This window comes from Anser anser (genome assembly GCF_964211835.1).
Source record: "Anser anser genome assembly, chromosome: 2".
Lineage (NCBI taxonomy): Eukaryota > Metazoa > Chordata > Aves > Anseriformes > Anatidae > Anser > Anser anser.
The window spans coordinates 106,334,153-106,357,788 of NC_139721.1; the positions used below are offsets into that span (position 1 = coordinate 106,334,153).

Below are 23,636 nucleotides of genomic sequence, written 5' to 3' on the forward strand. Positions count from 1 at the left end.
GCAGCAGGGCATGCGGCGGGGACCAGCCAGCAGCGGGAAGTTTGCTGGCCACCAAGAGCAGAGCTGCAGGCGAGCAGGTACAGCTTTGGCCTCGGGAGAGAGCTGCCCTGGGAGCCGGACTGACAGTCAAGCTCTCCCTCCTGTGCTGGCCTTTCCCTGCTCCACCAAAGTTCATCCGCTGCAAAGTGCAGGGTGGACAGCCACCAAGGAAAGACCCAGTGTGTTTTGGAAACAAAGCTTTATTGAACAGAATGAAGTGCCGCCATTAGCAGCCTGGATGGCCTCGTGGTCTGTGGTTTGTAGTCACGGAAATAAAAGAGCTTTACTATGGGATTATATCCAAGAAGTGGTCTTTTTAATCTAATTTACAACTCAGTGGGTTAGCATTTTCATGGGGCTGTGATGCTAAAAATGTTGCCATGGACTGCAGAGAATCGCATTTTGACATTTTTTCCCTGGATGATCAGCATGGCAATGTCCCTCCAAAGGAAGGCAACGTTCTGCATGTCCTCTGTGCAGGCACGGAAGAGACGCGTGGTCCTTTCCATGCAAAGCCGCACTGCGCTCTCAGAGACACGGATTCCCGAGGCAATCTGAGCATCCGGCAGTTGCTCCAAATGGCGGTGGCCTGGAAAACAAGGGAAGAGGAACTCGTGCCCTTAGAGAGCTGCTACGCTGGCTGAAATCAGAGATCAGAATTGGCAGGAAGAAGATCCATAACTGCAGGATGAGGCATGGAAAAAGGTGCTAGTCTATGGCAGCCATGTCCACACACAGTGTGCTCCTAATCATGAAAAGAAAGCACCCAACCACAGACCCAAGCTCCTGGTGCCACACAGGGTCCTCGGCCAGCTGTGCCAATGGAAGCAGCAACTGGAAATCACAGTCTTGTGGTCAGTGGTCAAGAGCTTTAACATGGGAATATATCCAAGGAGCAGTCTATTTTCTCTACCTTACAACTTAGTGCTTTAGGTTTTTCATGGTGCTGTGATGTCTCATAACGGTTGTCATGAAGTAAGCTTCATGCTCTTCCAATTACATTTTAAAATAGAGAACAGTTACAGTGAGCTTCACTTACAGTCAGGAATGGCACATTGGAAGGACACATGCACTGCCCTGGATAATCCTGGAGAGCTTGACAGAAGCCAGATTGTTCATTGACCTTGTGTTGTGGTTTAACCCGGCTGGCAGCTAAACACCACACAGCCGTTCGCTCACCCTCCCCCCTCCCTCTCTGGGATGGGGGAGAGAAACGGGAAAGTGAAGCCGGTGAGTTGAGATAGAGACAGTTTATTAAGACAGGAATATAATAATAACAATAATAATAATAATAGTGATAATGATAATAGTATTAATAATAATAATGTGTAAGAAAACAAGTGATGCACAATGCAATTGCTCACCACCCGCTGACCGATGCCCAGCCTATCCCCCGAGCAGCCAGCCCCCCACCCCGGCCAGCCACCCCTATATATTGTTTAGCATGACGCCAGATGGTATGGAATACCCCTTTGGCCAGTTTGGGTCAGCTGTCCTGGGTCTGTCCCCTCCCAGCTCCTGCTGCACCCCCAGCCTGCTCGCTGGCAGGACAGAGCGAGAAGCCGAAAAGTCCTTGGCCTGGTGTAAACACTGCTCTGCAACAATTAAAACATCAGCATGTTATCAGCGCTCTTCTCATCCTAATCCAAAACATAGCACCCTACCAGCTACTTTGAGGAAAAATTAACTCTGTCCTAACTGCAACCAGGACACCTTGCTGAATATTCCTTGTCTTTTTCCCAAGGAAAAGTTCTCTTGAGTGGCAGTGACATCTGGGACATTTGCACACAAAAGATTCCCTCAAAGGAAAGGAAACGTATGGCATCCCAGTCCTCCGTATCAGTCAAACTGGTCTTTCCATCTTCCAGGTCACGGGACTCAAGTATGTCACTGCCCTAAACTCAATCACTCAGGCTAGCAGATTTCAAGAAGCAATGGGAAATGCAAGACGTGATTTTTCACATCTTCCTGCAGTTTGGCTTTGCCTAAAGCTTTCCGCACTTTCCCTACACGTGTGACCTAAAATCAGTATTTCATTGGTCACTAACTTGGAGTTGCTGCTGAGCTTTCTGCACTGCTGCTAGAGTTTTTGGTATTGCTGTGCAAAAGCAACATTGCTAATGTTGTATCTTACTCAGCTGCTGTAGTGCACTTATTCACACAGAATCACAGAATCACAGAATATTAAGGATTGGAAGGTACCTTGAAAGATCATCTAGTCCAGTCCCCCTGCCGGAGCAGGAACACCTAAATCATGTCACACAGGAACACGTCCAGGTGGGTTTAGAAAGTCTCCAGAGAAGGAGACTCCACAACGCCCCGGGCAGCCTGTTCAAGTGTTCTGTCACCCTCACCGTAAAAACGTTTTGTCTCATATTTAAGCAGAACCTCCTACACTCCAGCTTGCACCCATTGCCCCTTGTCCTGTCATTGGATGTCACCGAGAAGAGCCTGGCTCCGTCCTCCTGGCATTCGCCCTTTACATATTTATAAACATTAATACGGTCACCCCTCAGTCTCCTCCAAGCTAAAGAGACCTATCTCCCTCAGCCTTTCGTCGTAAGGAAGACGCTCCGCTCCCTTAATCATCCTTGTGGCTCTGTGCTGGACTCTCTCAAGCAGTTCACACAGATTACATAGGTTACCTCTTTCTTCAGTTTCATTTAAATATCAGCATTACTGGAAGCAATCTGGTAACTAAATATCTAGCAATCATTTTCAAGAAGTATTCCAGAAGATCGTGAAGACAGGCTAATATCCAATTGCCTCACAAGACTCTTAAAGACATGATCTCCAAGTTGATTGATACTTCTCCTCCTGATCATTCCAGGCCAGTAGAATGCCTTGGTTCCGCAGCAGCTGGGAGAAAGAAGACAGCTTGCCTAGAATCCTTTCTCTTCTTTATGTACTTTTGATTCTAGACTGCTCAGAGTTAGTTCTAGAGGAGACGGATTTTTTTGCTCAGTCAGCTGACATCCATCTCTTAGATTTGCTTTGCTAACCTGGGTCAAGGACACCTTTGTCAGGCAACGAAGAGCTTTATAGTTTTCCCAGGTTTATCAATGGGGATTTCATCTCTCCTTTCTCCATTAAGCAAAAAACAATTAATTTCCTCAATAATTTAAACAACAGCAATGTCTTTTCCTCCTCTTCCTCTTCCCCTTCCTCTTCCCCTTCCTCTTCCGCTTCCTCACCAAAGTTGTAAGTGCCCATCCACTCTCCCAGTCCTCAACTTTTAAGGTTTCAATTAATCTTAACTTCCTGACTGAAAAAACGTCCTCACCATAAGCTTTCCTCCCTGTTTCCGCAGCCATAGTTCCTGCCTTGGATGTCACTGTCCCCACAGCCCATCACGATGCCTGCACAGCTCTGGGTATCCCTGGCAGTGCTGGCCTGGGCACACTGGAGAGCCTCTGCTTTGCAAGCCTCTGGACAATTTTGACCTCCAAGGGGACTGATGCCAGGAACTGCCCCAGGCAAAAGCCCGCTCCTCTTCCTCTTCCTCTTCCTCTTCCTCTTCCTCTTCCTCTTCCTCTTCCTCTTCCTCTTCCTCTTCCTCTTCCTCTTCCTCTTCCTCTTCCTCTTCCTCTTCCTCTTCCTCTTCCTCTTCCTCTTCCTCTTCCTCTTCCTCTTCCTCCTCCCCTTCCCCTTCCCCTTCCCCTTCCCCTTCCCCTTCCCCTTCCCCTTCCCCTTCCCCTCCCTCTCCCTCTCCCTCTCCCTCTCCCTCTCCGTCTCCCTCTCCCTCTCCCTCTTCCCCTTCCCCTTCCCTTTACGCTTCCTCTTCCTCCTCCTCTTCCCATTTCCCTTCCCTTTCCTGTTCCCATTCTGCTTCCCCTTCCCATCCCCGTTCCCCTTCCCCTTCCCCTTCCCCTTCCCCTTTTCCTTCCCCTTCCTCTTTTCCTTCCCCTTTCCCTTCCAATTTCCCTTCCCCTTCTTGTTCCCCTTCCCCTTCCCATTTCCCTTCCCCTTCCTGTTCCCCTTCCCATTTCTCTCCCCATTCCCGTTCCCGTTCCCGTTCCCATTCCCATTCCTGTTCCCCTTCCTCTTCCTGTTCCTGTTTCCCTTCCCCTTCCCGCTCCCATTCCCATTTCCCTTCCCCTTTCCCTTCCTCTTCCTTTTCCCTGCACAGTCCCTTCCTAATCAGGGATGTGCAGCCAAAGCAGGTCATGCAGCCGAGGACACGCCAGCAGCAAGAAGTGTGCTTGCTACCAGCAGCAGAGCTGCAGGCGAGCAGGTACAGCTTTGGCCTTGGGAGAGAGCTGCCCTGGGAGCCGGACTGACAGTCAAGCCCTCCCTCCCGTGCTGGCCTTTCCCTGCTCCATGAAAGCTCATCCGCTGCAAAGTGCAGAATGGACGGCCACCAAGGAAAGACCCAGAGAACTTTGGAGACAGGGCTTTATTGAATGGAAGGAGGTGTTGGCGTTAATAGCCTGGATGGGCAACCCTGGTCCCATTCGTGCTGCAGGGAGGGCCCTTGCTGGATGTCTCCATCTGGACCCTTCTGTGTGCCGGACGGCCTCTCCGGTCCCTTGCTGACAGGCATTGGCACTACTCTTCGCACCTGCGGAGATCAACACAAACCTCTGTAGTTCTGCATACGCAGAGACATGCAGAGCAACACTGCAAGACTGTTCAGGACAGAAATGAGGGGATCTGACGCTGGCTGGAGACAGCAGGCCCACGGTCCCTGTGATGCAGTCCCACCCCTGTGTCCAATCCCATTCCTGAATACTGTTTTGTGGACAGGAGCCCAGGGCACTTACCCGTCTTGACTCTCTCTGCCTTGGCCCAGCAGGGGGTGCAGGCTGGTGACCCACTTGCCAAAGCTGGTGGTAGCTCTGTTCCTCTTTCGCCGACCGACTCCACAGCAGCACTGCCAGCTCACTGCAAGCACACAGCGGGACGAGGTGGTGTGAGCACTTGGAGAGCGCTCCCAGACGGGGCTCCCGAGCAGGCCGCCTGCTGGGGCTGCAGAAGGCCAGTGCCAGGAAAAACCCCTCTTTCCAGCAGGGCTGGGGGAGTGGAAGGAAGGGCACTGCAAGGGAGGAAATACTGCCCGCGTCCGGGGAAATTTACCACTTGAGCTGCTCCTGCAGATCCCTCTCCGCATCTCTCTCTCCCCTTTGTTTACGGGCCACCTGCTCCACGATGCATGTCACCACCTCCCTTAGGGTCCCATGAGTCCGTGGAGAAAGACTCCTGCAGCAGTAAGGACAAAGTCTCTCTCACTGTTCAGCCGCAACACTCCTGTCTCTTCCCTCAACCAGCCACCCTTTCCCCGCAAGGCCCCATTCGGCCCCACAGCCCCTTCGATGCAGGAGGAGTTTCAAGCGTGGGCTGCTCTGGGCTGCGGAGAGGCCCCTGGCATTGGGCTCTAAGCCAGCTCAGACCCCTGGCCTTCGGCTTCCCAGGGCTCTGTAAGCGACCCCTTGGCTCAGGGGCTGGCTTCCTCGACCCACAGGTGCCTCGGCACCACTCCACTACCCCAGGCCTTGGCTGCAGCTGCTGCACGCTTACCGCTTAGGGGGCACAGGGCTGTCCTGCTGAGTTCTGGGTGGCTCTTCTCCGTCCTCGTCCCACTCCCCCATCATCCTCTCCATGAGGTCAGGGCTGGACTGCCCCGAGTCGCTCTCAGACAGAGAGCTGGGAGTTCTCTCGGGACTTCTCTCCTCAGAGGGACAGGATTCCTGCAAAGGAATTACTCTCATTACAACAGCCCCGCAGCGCTGGGCTGATGCTTCCCAGCATGCAGCCCCCTCCCACCCTCCCAGACAACCTCCAGACCACTTCTGGCAGGGACCCCAGGGGGACTGGGAAAACAACCAGCACAAGGCCATCGGTGCGCTCCCAGGGTCATGTCCCAGCACTACCGGCGTTTTGCTAAAACTCCCTCTTGGTCTCTCTTGCTCAGCAAAGGCAGCAGCAACCCACCCTGCAGTGCTGCAGCAATAGTGCTACTACGGCTTGGGTGCTAGAAGCACCTTGCAGCCTCAGATCCCCGGTGGGAAAGTGCTCCTTTAGTGCACAAATTCAAAGTACCTCGGTTGTTGGCATCTCCACTTCTCTCTTGACTTTTGCTTTGGTTAGTGCTGCGCTTCGCTGCTTGGGTTGTTTCTTTTTCTCCTCCTGCAGCTCTTTGTTCTTATTTTCCTCCCCAGCCAAGAAATTCTGAATGTGTTTTGGAAGCGTCTCCTTAATCTTCAAGCACTTATTCTGGAGGGTGACCAAAACGCAACCACAGACAGTTAGTAACGCTGTGCGGGGAGGGCTGGGGTGTCTCCCCCCTTCCTGCACTCCCTTCCACCCTCACTCAGTCTTCTGCCCGTCTGTCAGCTCAGGGTTGCTCCCATGCTCCTGCAGGCTCAACCGAAGAGTCGCCTGAAGAGCCCTTCTGGAATGTCTGGGCAAGCTAAGCGACCACGGGGCTAGAAGCAACCTGACAGCTGCCTATCCCACCCAGGCAAGCCATGCAGTGACGTTGCCATCAGAAGCATCCCCGGGTAAGCTCTTGGGTGTGTTTCAGGAAGCTAATGGGGATGAAAAGCATCTTCTCAAATGACACAGCAAAGGGCTTCTCTTCAGTGAAGCACCCAAAGAAACAACTCAGTGGTCACATGAAGGCACAAGTCAAGAATGTTCTGTGAACCGGTGTCCATCGAGTGACGCTATTCTACAGTTCAGTAAGACGCACTCTCTGCAGCAGTCCATGCCACGTACCTCTTTCCTCTGCTCAATAGCTTTGGCAATAAAGTCTACCATCCTGGGAGTCACCTGAGGAATTACTTTCTCTTCCTCTTCCTTTTCCTTCACAGAACTCCTCTGGATGGCCGGAAGCTTCCTGCAAAGACACAATGGGGCAAGGTGACCAGAGTGTGGGAGGAGCTGGTTTCGCATCATCCGCTTCCAAGTGGTGCAGCTGCTTCCGCTGCAAAAGGCTGCAGAGCCCCTGAATGCTTGATCTGCTCTCTGTCACGTCTCTCCGAGAGCTGGAAACAGCCCGGGTGGTTGAGCCCAGCCCGGACCAACACTCGATAGTGTCCAAAAGATGCTAGGAGAACACCTGCACTCCTCCACCATCGCTCCTGGGGAAGTCTCTTCAGACTCGAGACACTGTGCTCATTGCAGTCTGAGGGAAAGCAAGAAAGACCTCCCAGTCCTGCAAGGAGCCGTTGCCATTAGTTACCCAGCTAAGAAGTGATGCTGCAAGATGCTTGCCATGCAGCAAGAAATCGCAAGGTAGTGGGAGATGGGATAGCTGCACTTTGAGTTCGTACAGCTTCTGCGTCCAGGAGAAACTGCACTCCTACAGAGACAAGAGCAGGGCAGCAGCCACATTTGTCTCTCCAGGAGTCCCACCTGGCACGACGCTCTGTCTGCTCAGCTTTCTGACTGCTCTCCGGCTTTACAGTCAGGGCGGGTAACCTCTCTGGAGCAAGTGTTGCTCGATGAAGGAGGCGCTTCTTGGGAAGATCCTCTGGAAAGAAGAAAGGAGACAACTTGAGTAAAGCATCTCTGCTGTTGTGGTAATCGTGCGCCAATTCTGTCCCAGTTCCAGCAAGAATGGCGTGCAGATCAGCTCAAGCCTGTGGCAACACCATTGGCAGGGGTCATTTTTGTCCCTTTGGAGCCATGTTTCCTGGGACCTCGTAGGCCTTTTCTGACACTCTCCATCTCTTTCTTCCTGGCTATAGTGCACCGTTGTTTCCTGGGCAATACCGTTTTGACGCCCTTATCTCCCCCGTGTGCTGAAATGGGGGACTCCCTGGGAGATGCCCATGCCCTCAAAGAGTCATTCTGGGGTGGGGAATCGCTTCGCACAAGAGGAGACGGCTCTTGCATCTGTTGATCGGTCCCACGCACACACATTTGCTACAGAAGCACGCTCACAACAGAGGCATTGTTTGTGAGGCATCTGAGAGCATGGAAGGAAGCAGGGTCAGAGCTTTCCAGGGTTTGCAGCACAGGCTGGGGAGTGGAGGCCACAGGAAAGGTGTCCTTCAGCACTCGCAGTGGACGTTTGTGGTGCAGGGCTGTCGCACAATCTTGTTCCACAATGGCTTGCTCGAGCTTTCCCACCATGGGGATAGAGTCACAGGAGGTGTCTCAGGCTCCTCCAGGCACTCTGTGGTAACCTCGGCCCTAATCCCCTCCAGACAAGGAGGAAGGAAACCTACATGCCCCTACAAGTGACCCATGGGTTCCTTACCTTTCTTGACGCTCTCTCCTCCTTTTGTCCAGCCTTGTTCTTTGCTGGGCTTCACTTGTCCGATCAGACTCACTGCCCTTTGATCTTTGCTGGGCTTCACTTGTCCTCTCAGACTCACTGTCCCCGTTGGCTTCTTAAGCATGCTCTCGTGCTTGTACCTGGAAAGAAGAGCACCACGCTGAAGACAGGGCACTGTGCTAATGTTCTCCTGTCCTTGCTGTGAGCATGGCTGACCTCAAATAATCCTGCCTGCTGCTTCAGGGGAAAAACTTATTCCTCTCTAACTCATAGTACCATCCAGCACATAGCTACCTCTCACATTGGAAAGCTTACTCACATTGGAAAGACAATGACACGTTCAGAAGCGGTCTGAGAAGCAGCGGTGTCGAGGTGAGAGATGACAGAGTTGTTCATCTCTGGCATCTGCAATAGACAGAGACAAGTGACAGGCGATGGGGACACTGACAAGGGCTGGCTGCTTGGTCCAGCTTAGCCCCACCGAGAGCTGCCTAAGGGCTCCGGCCTCAGCAAGCCTTGCTCTGCCTGCACCTCCGCTCCCTGCCCAAACGCTGGGCTGAGCAGCGATCTCCACTGGCACGCTAGCCTTTTGCCAAAAAGCAAGGCCTCTCTCGGGGGGGGTCTCTTGCAGAGCCAGGCCCCTGCCTGCAAGGGAAGAGCTCTACAGAGTCTGCTTTCCTGCAGACCACGAGGAGCCCAACTGGCTGAAGAAGCACGACAGGCCAGGAGAAAGCAGCCACCCAGTCCCTGGAAGGCACTTCAGAAGAACCATGGGTAGTGCTGGGAAAATGAAAATCCTACCCTGAGAAGAGCTTGCAAAGCATTCGTTGTCCCATTCAGCTTTTTCAGAAAGTCTTCATAGAATTTCATTTTAACATCCTTGCCCTCGATGATCAGCATGCCAACGTCTCTCCAAAGGAAGGCAACGTTCTGCCTGTCCTCTATGCAGACACAGAAGAGACGCGTGGTCCTTTCTATGCAAAGCCGCACTAAGCTCTCAGAGACATTGTTTTCTGAGGCGATCTGAGCATACGGCAGTTCCTCAAAATGCAGGTGGCCTGGAAAACAAGGGACGAGGAGCACGTGCACTTAGAGAGCTGCTAAGCTGGCTAAAATCAAAGGTCAGAACTGGCAGGAAGCAGATCCCTGACTGCAGGATGAGGCGGGGAAAAAGGTGCTAGGACCCATGGCAAGCTGAATGGTGCCAGGCCATGGCAGTCATGTCCACGCACAGTGTGCTCCTAATCATTAGACAGGAACGCTCCGATTCACGGACCCAAGCTCCTGGTGCCTGCTTTTTCTGCTTGCAAAGAGGTGTTGAGAGCCAAGAAGAGCTCTGGCATTTGCCTGTACGAGGCCTAGTACAGCAGAAGGTGGGAGCAAGAGTTGAAACACCATGGGGCAAGAAGACACGTTTCCAATAAAACTGGAGTAAAACCTCTTGTTGAAGCAGGTCAAAGAGAGTGTGCTGTTATGCTGCACTGTCATCTGGTGATTATTTAAAGCAGTTAGAGAGACTGGGTCCGTTTCACACCAGGCTCGCTTTGACGAGCTTTTCTCAGGCTGCGCCAGGAGTTTGGTCCTCGGCTGCGTCACCGGTGGACAGCAGAGCACAGCTCTCGCATTCTGCTGCAAGGGCAAACACCTCTTTCAGTCCTCAGTCGTCCTACCTGGAATGTCTATGTAGTCGTATCGGAGGTCATAGTTGTGCACAATAGCCTTAGCCAGATGAAACATGGGTCTCTCAACAGTCACGATGTCATTTTTCTGGCTGGCTACTTGCTCTGTGACAACTGTGAATGTTCCAAGACCAGGAATGCGGACAGCCTGAAACAGAAGAGGGTGGATCAGAAGAAGCTTTGCAGGGACAAAGAGATGACTTGCCAGAGAGTGGGGAGGGAGCTTTGTGCCCTGTCCACACCTGAGATGCAACTGAGCAAGATGGGTTCCTTGGAGAGCTGGGAGAAGATGTAGAGGGCCTGGACTTTTCCCTCTCACCCCCCTTCCCCAAGGAAGAGCCAGGTAGTGCAGGAAAAGCCGACACACGTCCATTGGCTCACTAAGATACAAGGGGGCTTCCCACACTTGGAACGACCCTTGAAGTAGTACCCCGGCCCAGTTCGGTAATCAGCTCTGGCAATGGGGGACTCAGGAAGCCCCAGGAAAAGTCCAGCCCTTTTTCTGAAATCCGAGCCTGGACCTCACAGTACATCTGAATTGACAGCGGAGCTAGTCCGTGGCCCAGCAGTGCATTACTGAGGCCTTCTGGGGCATTGGTCCTGCTTCCAAAGGAGGGAAGAATAACTGCACTCGATGACAAAGGGCTCTCATTGCTTCATGGAACATCAGGGTGTGAGGGAAGAAGAGGCAAGTCCCACCTGGTGGAGAGCCAGCTGTTGACTCAGGTAGTAGGATGCGCTGGCCCAAATCTTAGCGAGCTCTGGAAAACCAAGGAAAAGACACGTCATGCTCTCCGACGGCAACATTAAAGCCACTTAGCACACAGCTATCCAAGGACCGATGCATTTTGAACTCTTCAGCTGCATTCTCTAGAGCCCAGCAGAGGCTGCAGGACTCCTCAGGCTGCCCCAAAGAGGGCTCCTTGCCTTTCAGGTGCAGGTCTCCAGGTGTGACCCACCCTCAAGGCCAACCTGGCAGTGGACTGTGGCACCAGTGAGGGCACGGTGCTGTGCTCCGTGGGACTCTAGAAGGCTCAGGGCAGGCCCTGGTGTGTCCCCAGCAGGGAGCAGCTTCCCCTTGTCCCCTGTGTATTGACGCGTGTCAGCAAAAATGTGCTCAGAAAAGGAGGAATATATCAGAGAGCGCAGAACTTAGCGGTCTCACATAAGATGTCCCAGAGGCAAAGCTACCAGTTAAAAGGATGCTACGGTTTGGCAGAGGAGAGGAGTGGGGAACATATGTAGCCTGCTTCCTTGTATCATTCTTGGGTGGTGTGGTGGTTTTACTTGGGTGGGCAGCCAAGCTCCACTCTCTCACTCCGCCTCCTCAAAGGGAAAGGGAGGGAAAATACGATGCAAAGGGCTCAAGGATTGAGATATGGACGGGAAGGTTGCGCAACTATTATTGTGATGGGCAAAACAGAGTCAGAGTAGGGAGATATTAAGTTTCATTGCCTGTTACTAACAGTCCACAGAAGTGAGAAACAAAGGAAAGAAAACAAAAACGCCTTCCACCCATCCACCCTCTTCCACCTCCTCCCCACGAGCGGTGCAGGGGAACGGGGGTATGGGGGTTGTGATCATTCTATAGTACTTTGTCTCTGACGCTCCTTCTCAGTCACTCTATTCCCCTGCTCCAATGTGGGGTCAGTCCCACAGGATGCAGTCCTTCCCGAACTGATCCTGTGTGGGCTTCCCACAGGTAGCAGCTCTTCAAGAACTGCTCCAGATATGGCTCCGTACCACGGGGTCCATCCGTCAGGAGGACACTGCTCCAACCTGGGTCCCCCACAAGCAGCACCTCCCCCCAGACTCCCTGATCCTGTGTGGGCCCCTCTCCACCGGCTGCAGCTCAGGCCCGGAATCTGCTCCAGTGGGGGTCCTCCACAGGCCGCAGCCTGCAGGGGGGGCAGCTTCTGGAGTCTTCTCACAGAAGCCACCCCTACAGCCCCCTGCTAACAAAACCTTGCCATGGATACCCACTACATGTGGCTTTGAGGGTGCTCAGAAGAGCTGTATTTGCTGTCATTTCTCTGTCGTGTGCTCTTTGACTGAAGTGAATGGGGTATATTCAACCTCAGTCAGCACATTCTACTTTTGCCACTGCTCTTTTCAAGTAAACAGTTTTGCAGAAGTACTACCGTTTTGGTCTGCTTGAGGCAGCGACGAGTGGCAGGAAATTTGCCATTTCTTTGGGGCAAAGCCTATTTCATCAGAGAGTTTGATATGCTGCGGATGTTGTGGTAATAAAACTCTCATAAGGAATGACTCTCTCAATAAAAACAGGTGTATCTTTTATGTTTAAGAATCTACCCTATCAACTGACTCTTCTGCAGTTGCATACAATTGTCCTTCGGTAGCGGATCTCCCCCAGTCTTTCACTTCTAGTCATGGAAGTGGACAGAGGAGCTTCAACACGTGTGTATATGCAGATATATGTGCAGCTTCTCCACGTCGCACCTCCCAGCACAGCGACGCTGCACAGCCCACAGACCCCTCCGGCTCTTCCAGCCAGCCAGGAGCTGAGGGTGGGCAGTGCCCACTGCCAGGCAAGGAGCAACCCTCAGGACTGGCAACTTCTGCCTGGGGTGCCGTAGGGAACACAGGGGCTGGGTCAGGAAAAAAGCCCCGAACCCCGGCTGCCAGGTCGGTCCCTCAGCCCTTTGGCATGGTCAAGGAGGCCCTTTCCTGCAGACACCAGGCCTTCCCAGCCACCCCCACTGGCCTCAGGGGATCCACACCAGTTTTCAGAGATGTCATTGAGCCTGACAACCCTCGTGAAATTGGGCCTGAAGGCCTTACCAGAATTTAAGAGCTTCTCAATTGTTGGAGGGAAGCAAGGTGCTGAGAAGAGGTATTTTGCCATCTCAGTTCCACCCCTGCTGTGGCCTCCCTTTCCACCTTCTCCTCCTCACTTCAGAGCAGCTCCTCCAAAGCAGAGCAGTGGCAAGAGCAACTCCCTGGAGAGTGCCTGGAGTCCCCTCGGCCTCTCAGGGACAAGTGGGAGGACGTGTGGCGGCCCCAGGTTAAAAGGTGGCAGTCACCATTGTGAGGTGGGACTGTCGCACTGTGACCTCAGACCGTGTCACAGAGGGGCTGCAGCGCCCCTGCCCAGGCGCTGCCCAGGGGGGACCCTGTAGCAGGTAGGGGCTGCAGAGGGCATTTGGGGGAGCTGCCCCCACCTCACTGTCTCCTGACCATGAGGGCTTTCCCCAGGCCAGAAGTGCTCATGGGCTGTAACGGCTGGTGGGTTTCTTTCCCCAAAACCAAAAACCAGAAAGCAAACTAGACCAACACACAGACCTGACAAAAGAGACATGGAGACAATGAGAAGAAAGAAGCCTCCCAGGCACACTAATTGACAGCCTATGGAGAAACTACAGGCACCACAGGTGGGGCTCTGCTTTCTGTCCTACAGCCATTAGGGCTGCCTGGGCCAAGGAAGCCCCACCAGATGAACATCTCACCTTTCGAGCAACGTTAAGGGGGATGTTTTGTGGAAGGGGACACCTGTCTTTTCAGCTGCTCACTGTGACAGTGCCAGGGAGCCCAAGGAGCCCCTCAGATGGGACGTGCAGGATGAGCAGTGCCACTACCAGCACCGCGGCAGCCCCTCTGCAGCCAGAGCCCCTCCGGACCATCGGGGAAGTGCCTTGCTGCTGCCTGCAGGGGTCTGGGTCCCGCTGCAGCTGCAGCCACTGCCACTGCTGGCCTGGAGCACCCGCAGAGCCCAGGCAGGGTGTGGGTGCCCAGCAGCCTTGGGGTGCCTTCCCTCCTGTTGCACAGCCCGCTCTCAAGCCTGCTGCTGAGAGCATTGTCCTGACCCAGGTGTCTGGAGAGGAGCTTTTGGAGGTCTGCTCATCTCCCCTGCGCTCCTCCCAGCCTTTCTGACAAGGAGGTGTGGAACAAAAGGCCCCTCAGGGACAAGTGGGAGTGAAACTATCTACCTGACTGAAAAAGCTGCTCCCGCGGCACAGCATGGTGCCTGCACAGCTCTGGGTACCCCTGGCAGTGCTGGCCTGGGCACCCCGGAGCACCCTGGCTTTGCAAGCCTCCGGACAGTTTTGACCGGTGAGGGGACTGGTGCCCAGAGCTGCCCCAGGCAAAAGCCTGCTTCTCTTCCTCTTCCTCCTGTTCCCTGCAGAGTCCCTTCCAAGCAGGGATTTGCAGCTGCAGCAGGGCATGCGGCGGGGACCAGCCAGCAGCGGGAAGTGTGCTGGCCACCAAGAGCAGAGCTGCAGGCGAGCAGGTACAGCTTTGGCCTCGGGAGAGAGCTGCCCTGGGAGCCGGACTGACAGTCAAGCTCTCCCTCCCATGCTGGCCTTTCCCTGCTCCACCAAAGTTCATCCGCTGCAAAGTGCAGGGTGGACAGCCACCAAGGAAAGACCCAGTGTGTTTTGGAAACAAAGCTTTATTGAACAGAATGAAGTGCCGCCATTAGCAGCCTGGATGGCCTCGTGGTCTGTGGTTTGTAGTCACGGAAATAAAAGAGCTTTACTATGGGATTATATCCAAGAAGTGGTCTTTTTAATCTAATTTACAACTCAGTGGGTTAGCATTTTCATGGGGCTGTGATGCTAAAAATGTTGCCATGGACTGCAGAGAATCGCATTTTGACATTTTTTCCCTGGATGATCAGCATGGCAATGTCCCTCCAAAGGAAGGCAACGTTCTGCATGTCCTCTGTGCAGGCACGGAAGAGACGCGTGGTCCTTTCCATGCAAAGCCGCACTGCGCTCTCAGAGACACGGATTCCCGAGGCAATCTGAGCATCCGGCAGTTGCTCCAAATGGCGGTGGCCTGGAAAACAAGGGAAGAGGAACTCGTGCCCTTAGAGAGCTGCTACGCTGGCTGAAATCAGAGATCAGAATTGGCAGGAAGAAGATCCATAACTGCAGGATGAGGCATGGAAAAAGGTGCTAGTCTATGGCAGCCATGTCCACACACAGTGTGCTCCTAATCATGAAAAGAAGCACCCAACCACAGACCCAAGCTCCTGGTGCCACACAGGGTCCTCGGCCAGCTGTGCCAATGGAAGCAGCAACTGGAAATCACAGTCTTGTGGTCAGTGGTCAAGAGCTTTAACATGGGAATATATCCAAGGAGCAGTCTATTTTCTCTACCTTACAACTTAGTGCTTTAGGTTTTTCATGGTGCTGTGATGTCTCATAACGGTTGTCATGAAGTAAGCTTCATGCTCTTCCAATTACATTTTAAAATAGAGAACAGTTACAGTGAGCTTCACTTACAGTCAGGAATGGCACATTGGAAGGACACATGCACTGCCCTGGATAATCCTGGAGAGCTTGACAGAAGCCAGATTGTTCATTGACCTTGTGTTGTGGTTTAACCCGGCTGGCAGCTAAACACCACACAGCCGTTCGCTCACCCTCCCCCCTCCCTCTCTGGGATGGGGGAGAGAAACGGGAAAGTGAAGCCGGTGAGTTGAGATAGAGACAGTTTATTAAGACAGGAATATAATAATAACAATAATAATAATAATAGTGATAATGATAATAGTATTAATAATAATAATGTGTAAGAAAACAAGTGATGCACAATGCAATTGCTCACCACCCGCTGACCGATGCCCAGCCTATCCCCCGAGCAGCCAGCCCCCCACCCCGGCCAGCCACCCCTATATATTGTTTAGCATGACGCCAGATGGTATGGAATACCCCTTTGGCCAGTTTGGGTCAGCTGTCCTGGGTCTGTCCCCTCCCAGCTCCTGCTGCACCCCCAGCCTGCTCGCTGGCAGGACAGAGCGAGAAGCCGAAAAGTCCTTGGCCTGGTGTAAACACTGCTCTGCAACAATTAAAACATCAGCATGTTATCAGCGCTCTTCTCATCCTAATCCAAAACATAGCACCCTACCAGCTACTTTGAGGAAAAATTAACTCTGTCCTAACTGCAACCAGGACACCTTGCTGAATATTCCTTGTCTTTTTCCCAAGGAAAAGTTCTCTTGAGTGGCAGTGACATCTGGGACATTTGCACACAAAAGATTCCCTCAAAGGAAAGGAAACGTATGGCATCCCAGTCCTCCGTATCAGTCAAACTGGTCTTTCCATCTTCCAGGTCACGGGACTCAAGTATGTCACTGCCCTAAACTCAATCACTCAGGCTAGCAGATTTCAAGAAGCAATGGGAAATGCAAGACGTGATTTTTCACATCTTCCTGCAGTTTGGCTTTGCCTAAAGCTTTCCGCACTTTCCCTACACGTGTGACCTAAAATCAGTATTTCATTGGTCACTAACTTGGAGTTGCTGCTGAGCTTTCTGCACTGCTGCTAGAGTTTTTGGTATTGCTGTGCAAAAGCAACATTGCTAATGTTGTATCTTACTCAGCTGCTGTAGTGCACTTATTCACACAGAATCACAGAATCACAGAATATTAAGGATTGGAAGGTACCTTGAAAGATCATCTAGTCCAGTCCCCCTGCCGGAGCAGGAACACCTAAATCATGTCACACAGGAACACGTCCAGGTGGGTTTAGAAAGTCTCCAGAGAAGGAGACTCCACAACGCCCCGGGCAGCCTGTTCAAGTGTTCTGTCACCCTCACCGTAAAAACGTTTTGTCTCATATTTAAGCAGAACCTCCTACACTCCAGCTTGCACCCATTGCCCCTTGTCCTGTCATTGGATGTCACCGAGAAGAGCCTGGCTCCGTCCTCCTGGCATTCGCCCTTTACATATTTATAAACATTAATACGGTCACCCCTCAGTCTCCTCCAAGCTAAAGAGACCTATCTCCCTCAGCCTTTCGTCGTAAGGAAGACGCTCCGCTCCCTTAATCATCCTTGTGGCTCTGTGCTGGACTCTCTCAAGCAGTTCACACAGATTACATAGGTTACCTCTTTCTTCAGTTTCATTTAAATATCAGCATTACTGGAAGCAATCTGGTAACTAAATATCTAGCAATCATTTTCAAGAAGTATTCCAGAAGATCGTGAAGACAGGCTAATATCCAATTGCCTCACAAGACTCTTAAAGACATGATCTCCAAGTTGATTGATACTTCTCCTCCTGATCATTCCAGGCCAGTAGAATGCCTTGGTTCCGCAGCAGCTGGGAGAAAGAAGACAGCTTGCCTAGAATCCTTTCTCTTCTTTATGTACTTTTGATTCTAGACTGCTCAGAGTTAGTTCTAGAGGAGACGGATTTTTTTGCTCAGTCAGCTGACATCCATCTCTTAGATTTGCTTTGCTAACCTGGGTCAAGGACACCTTTGTCAGGCAACGAAGAGCTTTATAGTTTTCCCAGGTTTATCAATGGGGATTTCATCTCTCCTTTCTCCATTAAGCAAAAAACAATTAATTTCCTCAATAATTTAAACAACAGCAATGTCTTTTCCTCCTCTTCCTCTTCCCCTTCCTCTTCCCCTTCCTCTTCCGCTTCCTCACCAAAGTTGTAAGTGCCCATCCACTCTCCCAGTCCTCAACTTTTAAGGTTTCAATTAATCTTAACTTCCTGACTGAAAAAACGTCCTCACCATAAGCTTTCCTCCCTGTTTCCGCAGCCATAGTTCCTGCCTTGGATGTCACTGTCCCCACAGCCCATCACGATGCCTGCACAGCTCTGGGTATCCCTGGCAGTGCTGGCCTGGGCACACTGGAGAGCCTCTGCTTTGCAAGCCTCTGGACAATTTTGACCTCCAAGGGGACTGATGCCAGGAACTGCCCCAGGCAAAAGCCCGCTCCTCTTCCTCTTCCTCTTCCTCTTCCTCTTCCTCTTCCTCTTCCTCTTCCTCTTCCTCTTCCTCTTCCTCTTCCTCTTCCTCTTCCTCTTCCTCTTCCTCTTCCTCTTCCTCTTCCTCTTCCTCTTCCTCTTCCTCTTCCTCTTCCTCTTCCTCTTCCTCTTCCTCTTCCTCTTCCTCCTCCCCTTCCCCTTCCCCTTCCCCTTCCCCTTCCCCTTCCCCTTCCCCTTCCCCTCCCTCTCCCTCTCCCTCTCCCTCTCCCTCTCCGTCTCCCTCTCCCTCTCCCTCTTCCCCTTCCCCTTCCCTTTACGCTTCCTCTTCCTCCTCCTCTTCCCATTTCCCTTCCCTTTCCTGTTCCCATTCTGCTTCCCCTTCCCATCCCCGTTCCCCTTCCCGTTCCCCTTCCCCTTCCCCTTTTCCTTCCCCTTCCTCTTTTCCTTCCCCTTTCCCTTCCAATTTCCCTTCCCCTTCTTGTTCCCCTTCCCCTTCCCATTTCCCTTCCCCTTCCTGTTCCCCTTCCCATTTCTCTCCCCATTCCCGTTCCCGTTCCCGTTCCCATTCCCATTCCTGTTCCCCTTCCTCTTCCTGTTCCTGTTTCCCTTCCCCTTCCCGCTCCCATTCCCATTTCCCTTCCCCTTTCCCTTCCTCTTCCTTTTCCCTGCACAGTCCCTTCCTAATCAGGGATGTGCAGCCAAAGCAGGTCATGCAGCCGAGGACACGCCAGCAGCAAGAAGTGTGCTTGCTACCAGCAGCAGAGCTGCAGGCGAGCAGGTACAGCTTTGGCCTTGGGAGAGAGCTGCCCTGGGAGCCGGACTGACAGTCAAGCCCTCCCTCCCGTGCTGGCCTTTCCCTGCTCCATGAAAGCTCATCCGCTGCAAAGTGCAGAATGGACGGCCACCAAGGAAAGACCCAGAGAACTTTGGAGACAGGGCTTTATTGAATGGAAGGAGGTGTTGGCGTTAATAGCCTGGATGGGCAACCCTGGTCCCATTCGTGCTGCAGGGAGGGCCCTTGCTGGATGTCTCCATCTGGACCCTTCTGTGTGCCGGACGGCCTCTCCGGTCCCTTGCTGACAGGCATTGGCACTACTCTTCGCACCTGCGGAGATCAACACAAACCTCTGTAGTTCTGCATACGCAGAGACATGCAGAGCAACACTGCAAGACTGTTCAGGACAGAAATGAGGGGATCTGACGCTGGCTGGAGACAGCAGGCCCACGGTCCCTGTGATGCAGTCCCACCCCTGTGTCCAATCCCATTCCTGAATACTGTTTTGTGGACAGGAGCCCAGGGCACTTACCCGTCTTGACTCTCTCTGCCTTGGCCCAGCAGGGGGTGCAGGCTGGTGACCCACTTGCCAAAGCTGGTGGTAGCTCTGTTCCTCTTTCGCCGACCGACTCCACCGCAGCACTGCCAGCTCACTGCAAGCACACAGCGGGACGAGGTGGTGTGAGCACTTGGAGAGCGCTCCCAGACGGGGCTCCCGAGCAGGCCGCCTGCTGGGGCTGCAGAAGGCCAGTGCCAGGAAAAACCCCTCTTTCCAGCAGGGCTGGGGGAGTGGAAGGAAGGGCACTGCAAGGGAGGAAATACTGCCCGCGTCCGGGGAAATTTACCACTTGAGCTGCTCCTGCAGATCCCTCTCCGCATCTCTCTCTCCCCTTTGTTTACGGGCCACCTGCTCCACGATGCATGTCACCACCTCCCTTAGGGTCCCATGAGTCCGTGGAGAAAGACTCCTGCAGCAGTAAGGACAAAGTCTCTCTCACTGTTCAGCCGCAACACTCCTGTCTCTTCCCTCAACCAGCCACCCTTTCCCCGCAAGGCCCCATTCGGCCCCACAGCCCCTTCGATGCAGGAGGAGTTTCAAGCGTGGGCTGCTCTGGGCTGCGGAGAGGCCCCTGGCATTGGGCTCTAAGCCAGCTCAGACCCCTGGCCTTCGGCTTCCCAGGGCTCTGTAAGCGACCCCTTGGCTCAGGGGCTGGCTTCCTCGACCCACAGGTGCCTCGGCACCACTCCACTACCCCAGGCCTTGGCTGCAGCTGCTGCACGCTTACCGCTTAGGGGGCACAGGGCTGTCCTGCTGAGTTCTGGGTGGCTCTTCTCCGTCCTCGTCCCACTCCCCCATCATCCTCTCCATGAGGTCAGGGCTGGACTGCCCCGAGTCGCTCTCAGACAGAGAGCTGGGAGTTCTCTCGGGACTTCTCTCCTCAGAGGGACAGGATTCCTGCAAAGGAATTACTCTCATTACAACAGCCCCGCAGCGCTGGGCTGATGCTTCCCAGCATGCAGCCCCCTCCCACCCTCCCAGACAACCTCCAGACCACTTCTGGCAGGGACCCCAGGGGGACTGGGAAAACAACCAGCACAAGGCCATCGGTGCGCTCCCAGGGTCATGTCCCAGCACTACCGGTGTTTTGCTAAAACTCCCTCTTGGTCTCTCTTGCTCAGCAAAGGCAGCAGCAACCCACCCTGCAGTGCTGCAGCAATAGTGCTACTACGGCTTGGGTGCTAGAAGCACCTTGCAGCCTCAGATCCCCGGTGGGAAAGTGCTCCTTTAGTGCACAAATTCAAAGTACCTCGGTTGTTGGCATCTCCACTTCTCTCTTGACTTTTGCTTTGGTTAGTGCTGCGCTTCGCTGCTTGGGTTGTTTCTTTTTCTCCTCCTGCAGCTCTTTGTTCTTATTTTCCTCCTCAGCCAAGAAATTCTGAATGTGTTTTGGAAGCGTCTCCTTAATCTTCAAGCACTTATTCTGGAGGGTGACCAAAACGCAACCACAGACAGTTAGTAACGCTGTGCGGGGAGGGCTGGGGTGTCTCCCCCCTTCCTGCACTCCCTTCCACCCTCACTCAGTCTTCTGCCCGTCTGTCAGCTCAGGGTTGCTCCCATGCTCCTGCAGGCTCAACCGAAGAGTCGCCTGAAGAGCCCTTCTGGAATGTCTGGGCAAGCTAAGCGACCACGGGGCTAGAAGCAACCTGACAGCTGCCTATCCCACCCAGGCAAGCCATGCAGTGACGTTGCCATCAGAAGCATCCCCGGGTAAGCTCTTGGGTGTGTTTCAGGAAGCTAATGGGGATGAAAAGCATCTTCTCAAATGACACAGCAAAGGGCTTCTCTTCAGTGAAGCACCCAAAGAAACAACTCAGTGGTCACATGAAGGCACAAGTCAAGAATGTTCTGTGAACCGGTGTCCATCGAGTGACGCTATTCTACAGTTCAGTAAGACGCACTCTCTGCAGCAGTCCATGCCACGTACCTCTTTCCTCTGCTCAATAGCTTTGGCAATAAAGTCTACCATCCTGGGAGTCACCTGAGGAATTACTTTCTCTTCCTCTTCCTTTTCCTTCACAGAACTCCTCTGGATGGCCGGAAGCTTCCTGCAAAGACACAATGGGGCAAGGTGACCAGAGTGTGGGAGGAGCTGGTTTCGCATCATCCGCTTCCAAGTGGTGCATCTGCTTCCGCTGCAAAAGGCTGCAGAGCCCCTGAATGCTTGATCTGCTCTCTGTCACGTCTCTCCGAGAGCTGGAAACAGCCCGGGTGGTTGAGCCCAGCCCGGACCAACACTCGATAGTGTCCAAAAGATGCTAGGAGAACACCTGCACTCCTCCACCATCGCTCCTGGGGAAGTCTCTTCAGACTCGAGACACTGTGCTCATTGCAGTCTGAGGGAAAGCAAGAAAGACCTCCCAGTCCTGCAAGGAGCCGTTGCCATTAGTTACCCAGCTAAGAAGTGATGCTGCAAGATGCTTGCCATGCAGCAAGAAATCGCAAGGTAGTGGGAGATGGGATAGCTGCACTTTGAGTTCGTACAGCTTCTGCGTCCAGGAGAAACTGCACTCCTACAGAGACAAGAGCAGGGCAGCAGCCACATTTGTCTCTCCAGGAGTCCCACCTGGCACGACGCTCTGTCTGCTCAGCTTTCTGACTGCTCTCCGGCTTTACAGTCAGGGCGGGTAACCTCTCTGGAGCAAGTGTTGCTCGATGAAGGAGGCGCTTCTTGGGAAGATCCTCTGGAAAGAAGAAAGGAGACAACTTGAGTAAAGCATCTCTGCTGTTGTGGTAATCGTGCGCCAATTCTGTCCCAGTTCCAGCAAGAATGGCGTGCAGATCAGCTCAAGCCTGTGGCAACACCATTGGCAGGGGTCATTTTTGTCCCTTTGGAGCCATGTTTCCTGGGACCTCGTAGGCCTTTTCTGACACTCTCCATCTCTTTCTTCCTGGCTATAGTGCACCGTTGTTTCCTGGGCAATACCGTTTTGACGCCCTTATCTCCCCCGTGTGCTGAAATGGGGGACTCCCTGGGAGATGCCCATGCCCTCAAAGAGTCATTCTGGGGTGGGGAATCGCTTCGCACAAGAGGAGACGGCTCTTGCATCTGTTGATCGGTCCCACGCACACACATTTGCTACAGAAGCACGCTCACAACAGAGGCATTGTTTGTGAGGCATCTGAGAGCATGGAAGGAAGCAGGGTCAGAGCTTTCCAGGGTTTGCAGCACAGGCTGGGGAGTGGAGGCCACAGGAAAGGTGTCCTTCAGCACTCGCAGTGGACGTTTGTGGTGCAGGGCTGTCGCACAATCTTGTTCCACAATGGCTTGCTCGAGCTTTCCCACCATAGAGTCACAGGAGGTGTCTCAGGCTCCTCCAGGCACTCTGTGGTAACCTCGGCCCTAATCCCCTCCAGACAAGGAGGAAGGAAACCTACATGTCCCTACAAGTGACCCATGGGTTCCTTACCTTTCTTGACGCTCTCTCCTCCTTTTGTCCAGCCTTGTTCTTTGCTGGGCTTCACTTGTCCGATCAGACTCACTGCCCTTTGATCTTTGCTGGGCTTCACTTGTCCTCTCAGACTCACTGTCCCCGTTGGCTTCTTAAGCATGCTCTCGTGCTTGTACCTGGAAAGAAGAGCACCACGCTGAAGACAGGGCACTGTGCCAATGTTCTCCTGTCCTTGCTGTGAGCATGGCTGACCTCGCAATAATCCTGCCTGCTGCTTCAGGGGAAAAACTTATTCCTCTCTAACTCATAGTACCATCCAGCGCATAGCTACCTCTCACTCATAGCTCACAAAGCAATGTGGAGCCCCACCAGACTCAAGCTCCGGTTTGGACATGGAACTGTTCCTCCTCTAGCCCGTGGGCCCAAGCGGAAGGCAGTCTCGCTCACAGGAGAAAAGAAATGGTGGGAGCATGCTGATGGAGAACGAGCCCAAAAAACTCTCCATGTCTATAGCAGCGCAGTCGTCTAAAGCACTTCTGCTGTCCCACGTTTCTCCACGGAGTTCCCTGCAAAGCAGTCCTCCCAACACTGAAGAGTACCGTCACAAGCATAATCCACAGGGCCCGGCAAGGCAGCCCTCCCCCGCAAGCATGAGCTGAGAAGCCGATCTCTTTCTCTGCTGAGAGCAGCAGGAAAAAGCTTACTCACATTGGAAAGACAATGACACGTTCAGAAGCGGTCTGAGAAGCAGCGGTGTCGAGGTGAGAGATGACAGAGTTGTTCATCTCTGGCATCTGCAATAGACAGAGACAAGTGACAGGCGATGGGGACACTGACAAGGGCTGGCTGCTTGGTCCAGCTTAGCCCCACCGAGAGCTGCCTAAGGGCTCCGGCCTCAGCAAGCCTTGCTCTGCCTGCACCTCCGCTCCCTGCCCAAACGCTGGGCTGAGCAGCGATCTCCACTGGCACGCTAGCCTTTTGCCAAAAAGCAAGGCCTCTCTCGGGGGGGGTCTCTTGCAGAGCCAGGCCCCTGCCTGCAAGGGAAGAGCTCTACAGAGTCTGCTTTCCTGCAGACCACGAGGAGCCCAACTGGCTGAAGAAGCACGACAGGCCAGGAGAAAGCAGCCACCCAGTCCCTGGAAGGCACTTCAGAAGAACCATGGGTAGTGCTGGGAAAATGAAAATCCTACCCTGAGAAGAGCTTGCAAAGCATTCGTTGTCCCATTCAGCTTTTTCAGAAAGTCTTCATAGAATTTCATTTTAACATCCTTGCCCTCG

General features: G+C 53.3%; 1 protein-coding gene and 2 long non-coding RNA genes across 5 annotated transcripts; all 3 read right to left on the minus strand.

The window, feature by feature from the left end:
• Nucleotides 1–201: 201 nt before the first annotated feature.
• On the minus strand, nucleotides 202–4,896 carry LOC310894808. Its single transcript, XR_014580188.1, has 3 exons — nucleotides 4,803–4,896; nucleotides 1,404–4,600; nucleotides 202–628 (listed from the first exon to the last, which is right to left on the minus strand). It is a non-coding gene; the product is annotated as an uncharacterized lncRNA (long non-coding RNA).
• Nucleotides 4,892–9,911, minus strand: LOC310894807 (uncharacterized protein). The gene is made up of 4 exons (XM_083825357.1): nucleotides 9,065–9,911; nucleotides 8,583–8,668; nucleotides 8,246–8,403; nucleotides 4,892–7,513 (listed from the first exon to the last, which is right to left on the minus strand). The coding sequence occupies exons 1-4, from the start codon at nucleotides 9,161–9,163 to the stop codon at nucleotides 7,227–7,229; spliced, it is 630 nt and encodes a 209-aa protein (XP_083681483.1). The 5' UTR covers nucleotides 9,164–9,911; the 3' UTR covers nucleotides 4,892–7,226.
• Nucleotides 9,912–13,458: 3,547 nt separating this feature from the next.
• LOC310895060 lies at nucleotides 13,459–22,955 on the minus strand. Of its 3 annotated transcripts, XR_014580409.1 has the most exons (4): nucleotides 22,377–22,955; nucleotides 20,216–21,650; nucleotides 15,517–19,863; nucleotides 13,459–14,742 (listed from the first exon to the last, which is right to left on the minus strand). It is a non-coding gene; the product is annotated as an uncharacterized lncRNA (long non-coding RNA). The 3 variants fall into 3 exon arrangements; XR_014580410.1 differs by lacking the exon at nucleotides 22,377–22,955 and having other exon boundaries at nucleotides 20,216–22,229; XR_014580411.1 differs by lacking the exons at nucleotides 20,216–21,650; nucleotides 22,377–22,955 and having other exon boundaries at nucleotides 15,517–18,737; nucleotides 18,940–19,940.
• Between the last annotated feature and the right edge of the window lie 681 nt (nucleotides 22,956–23,636).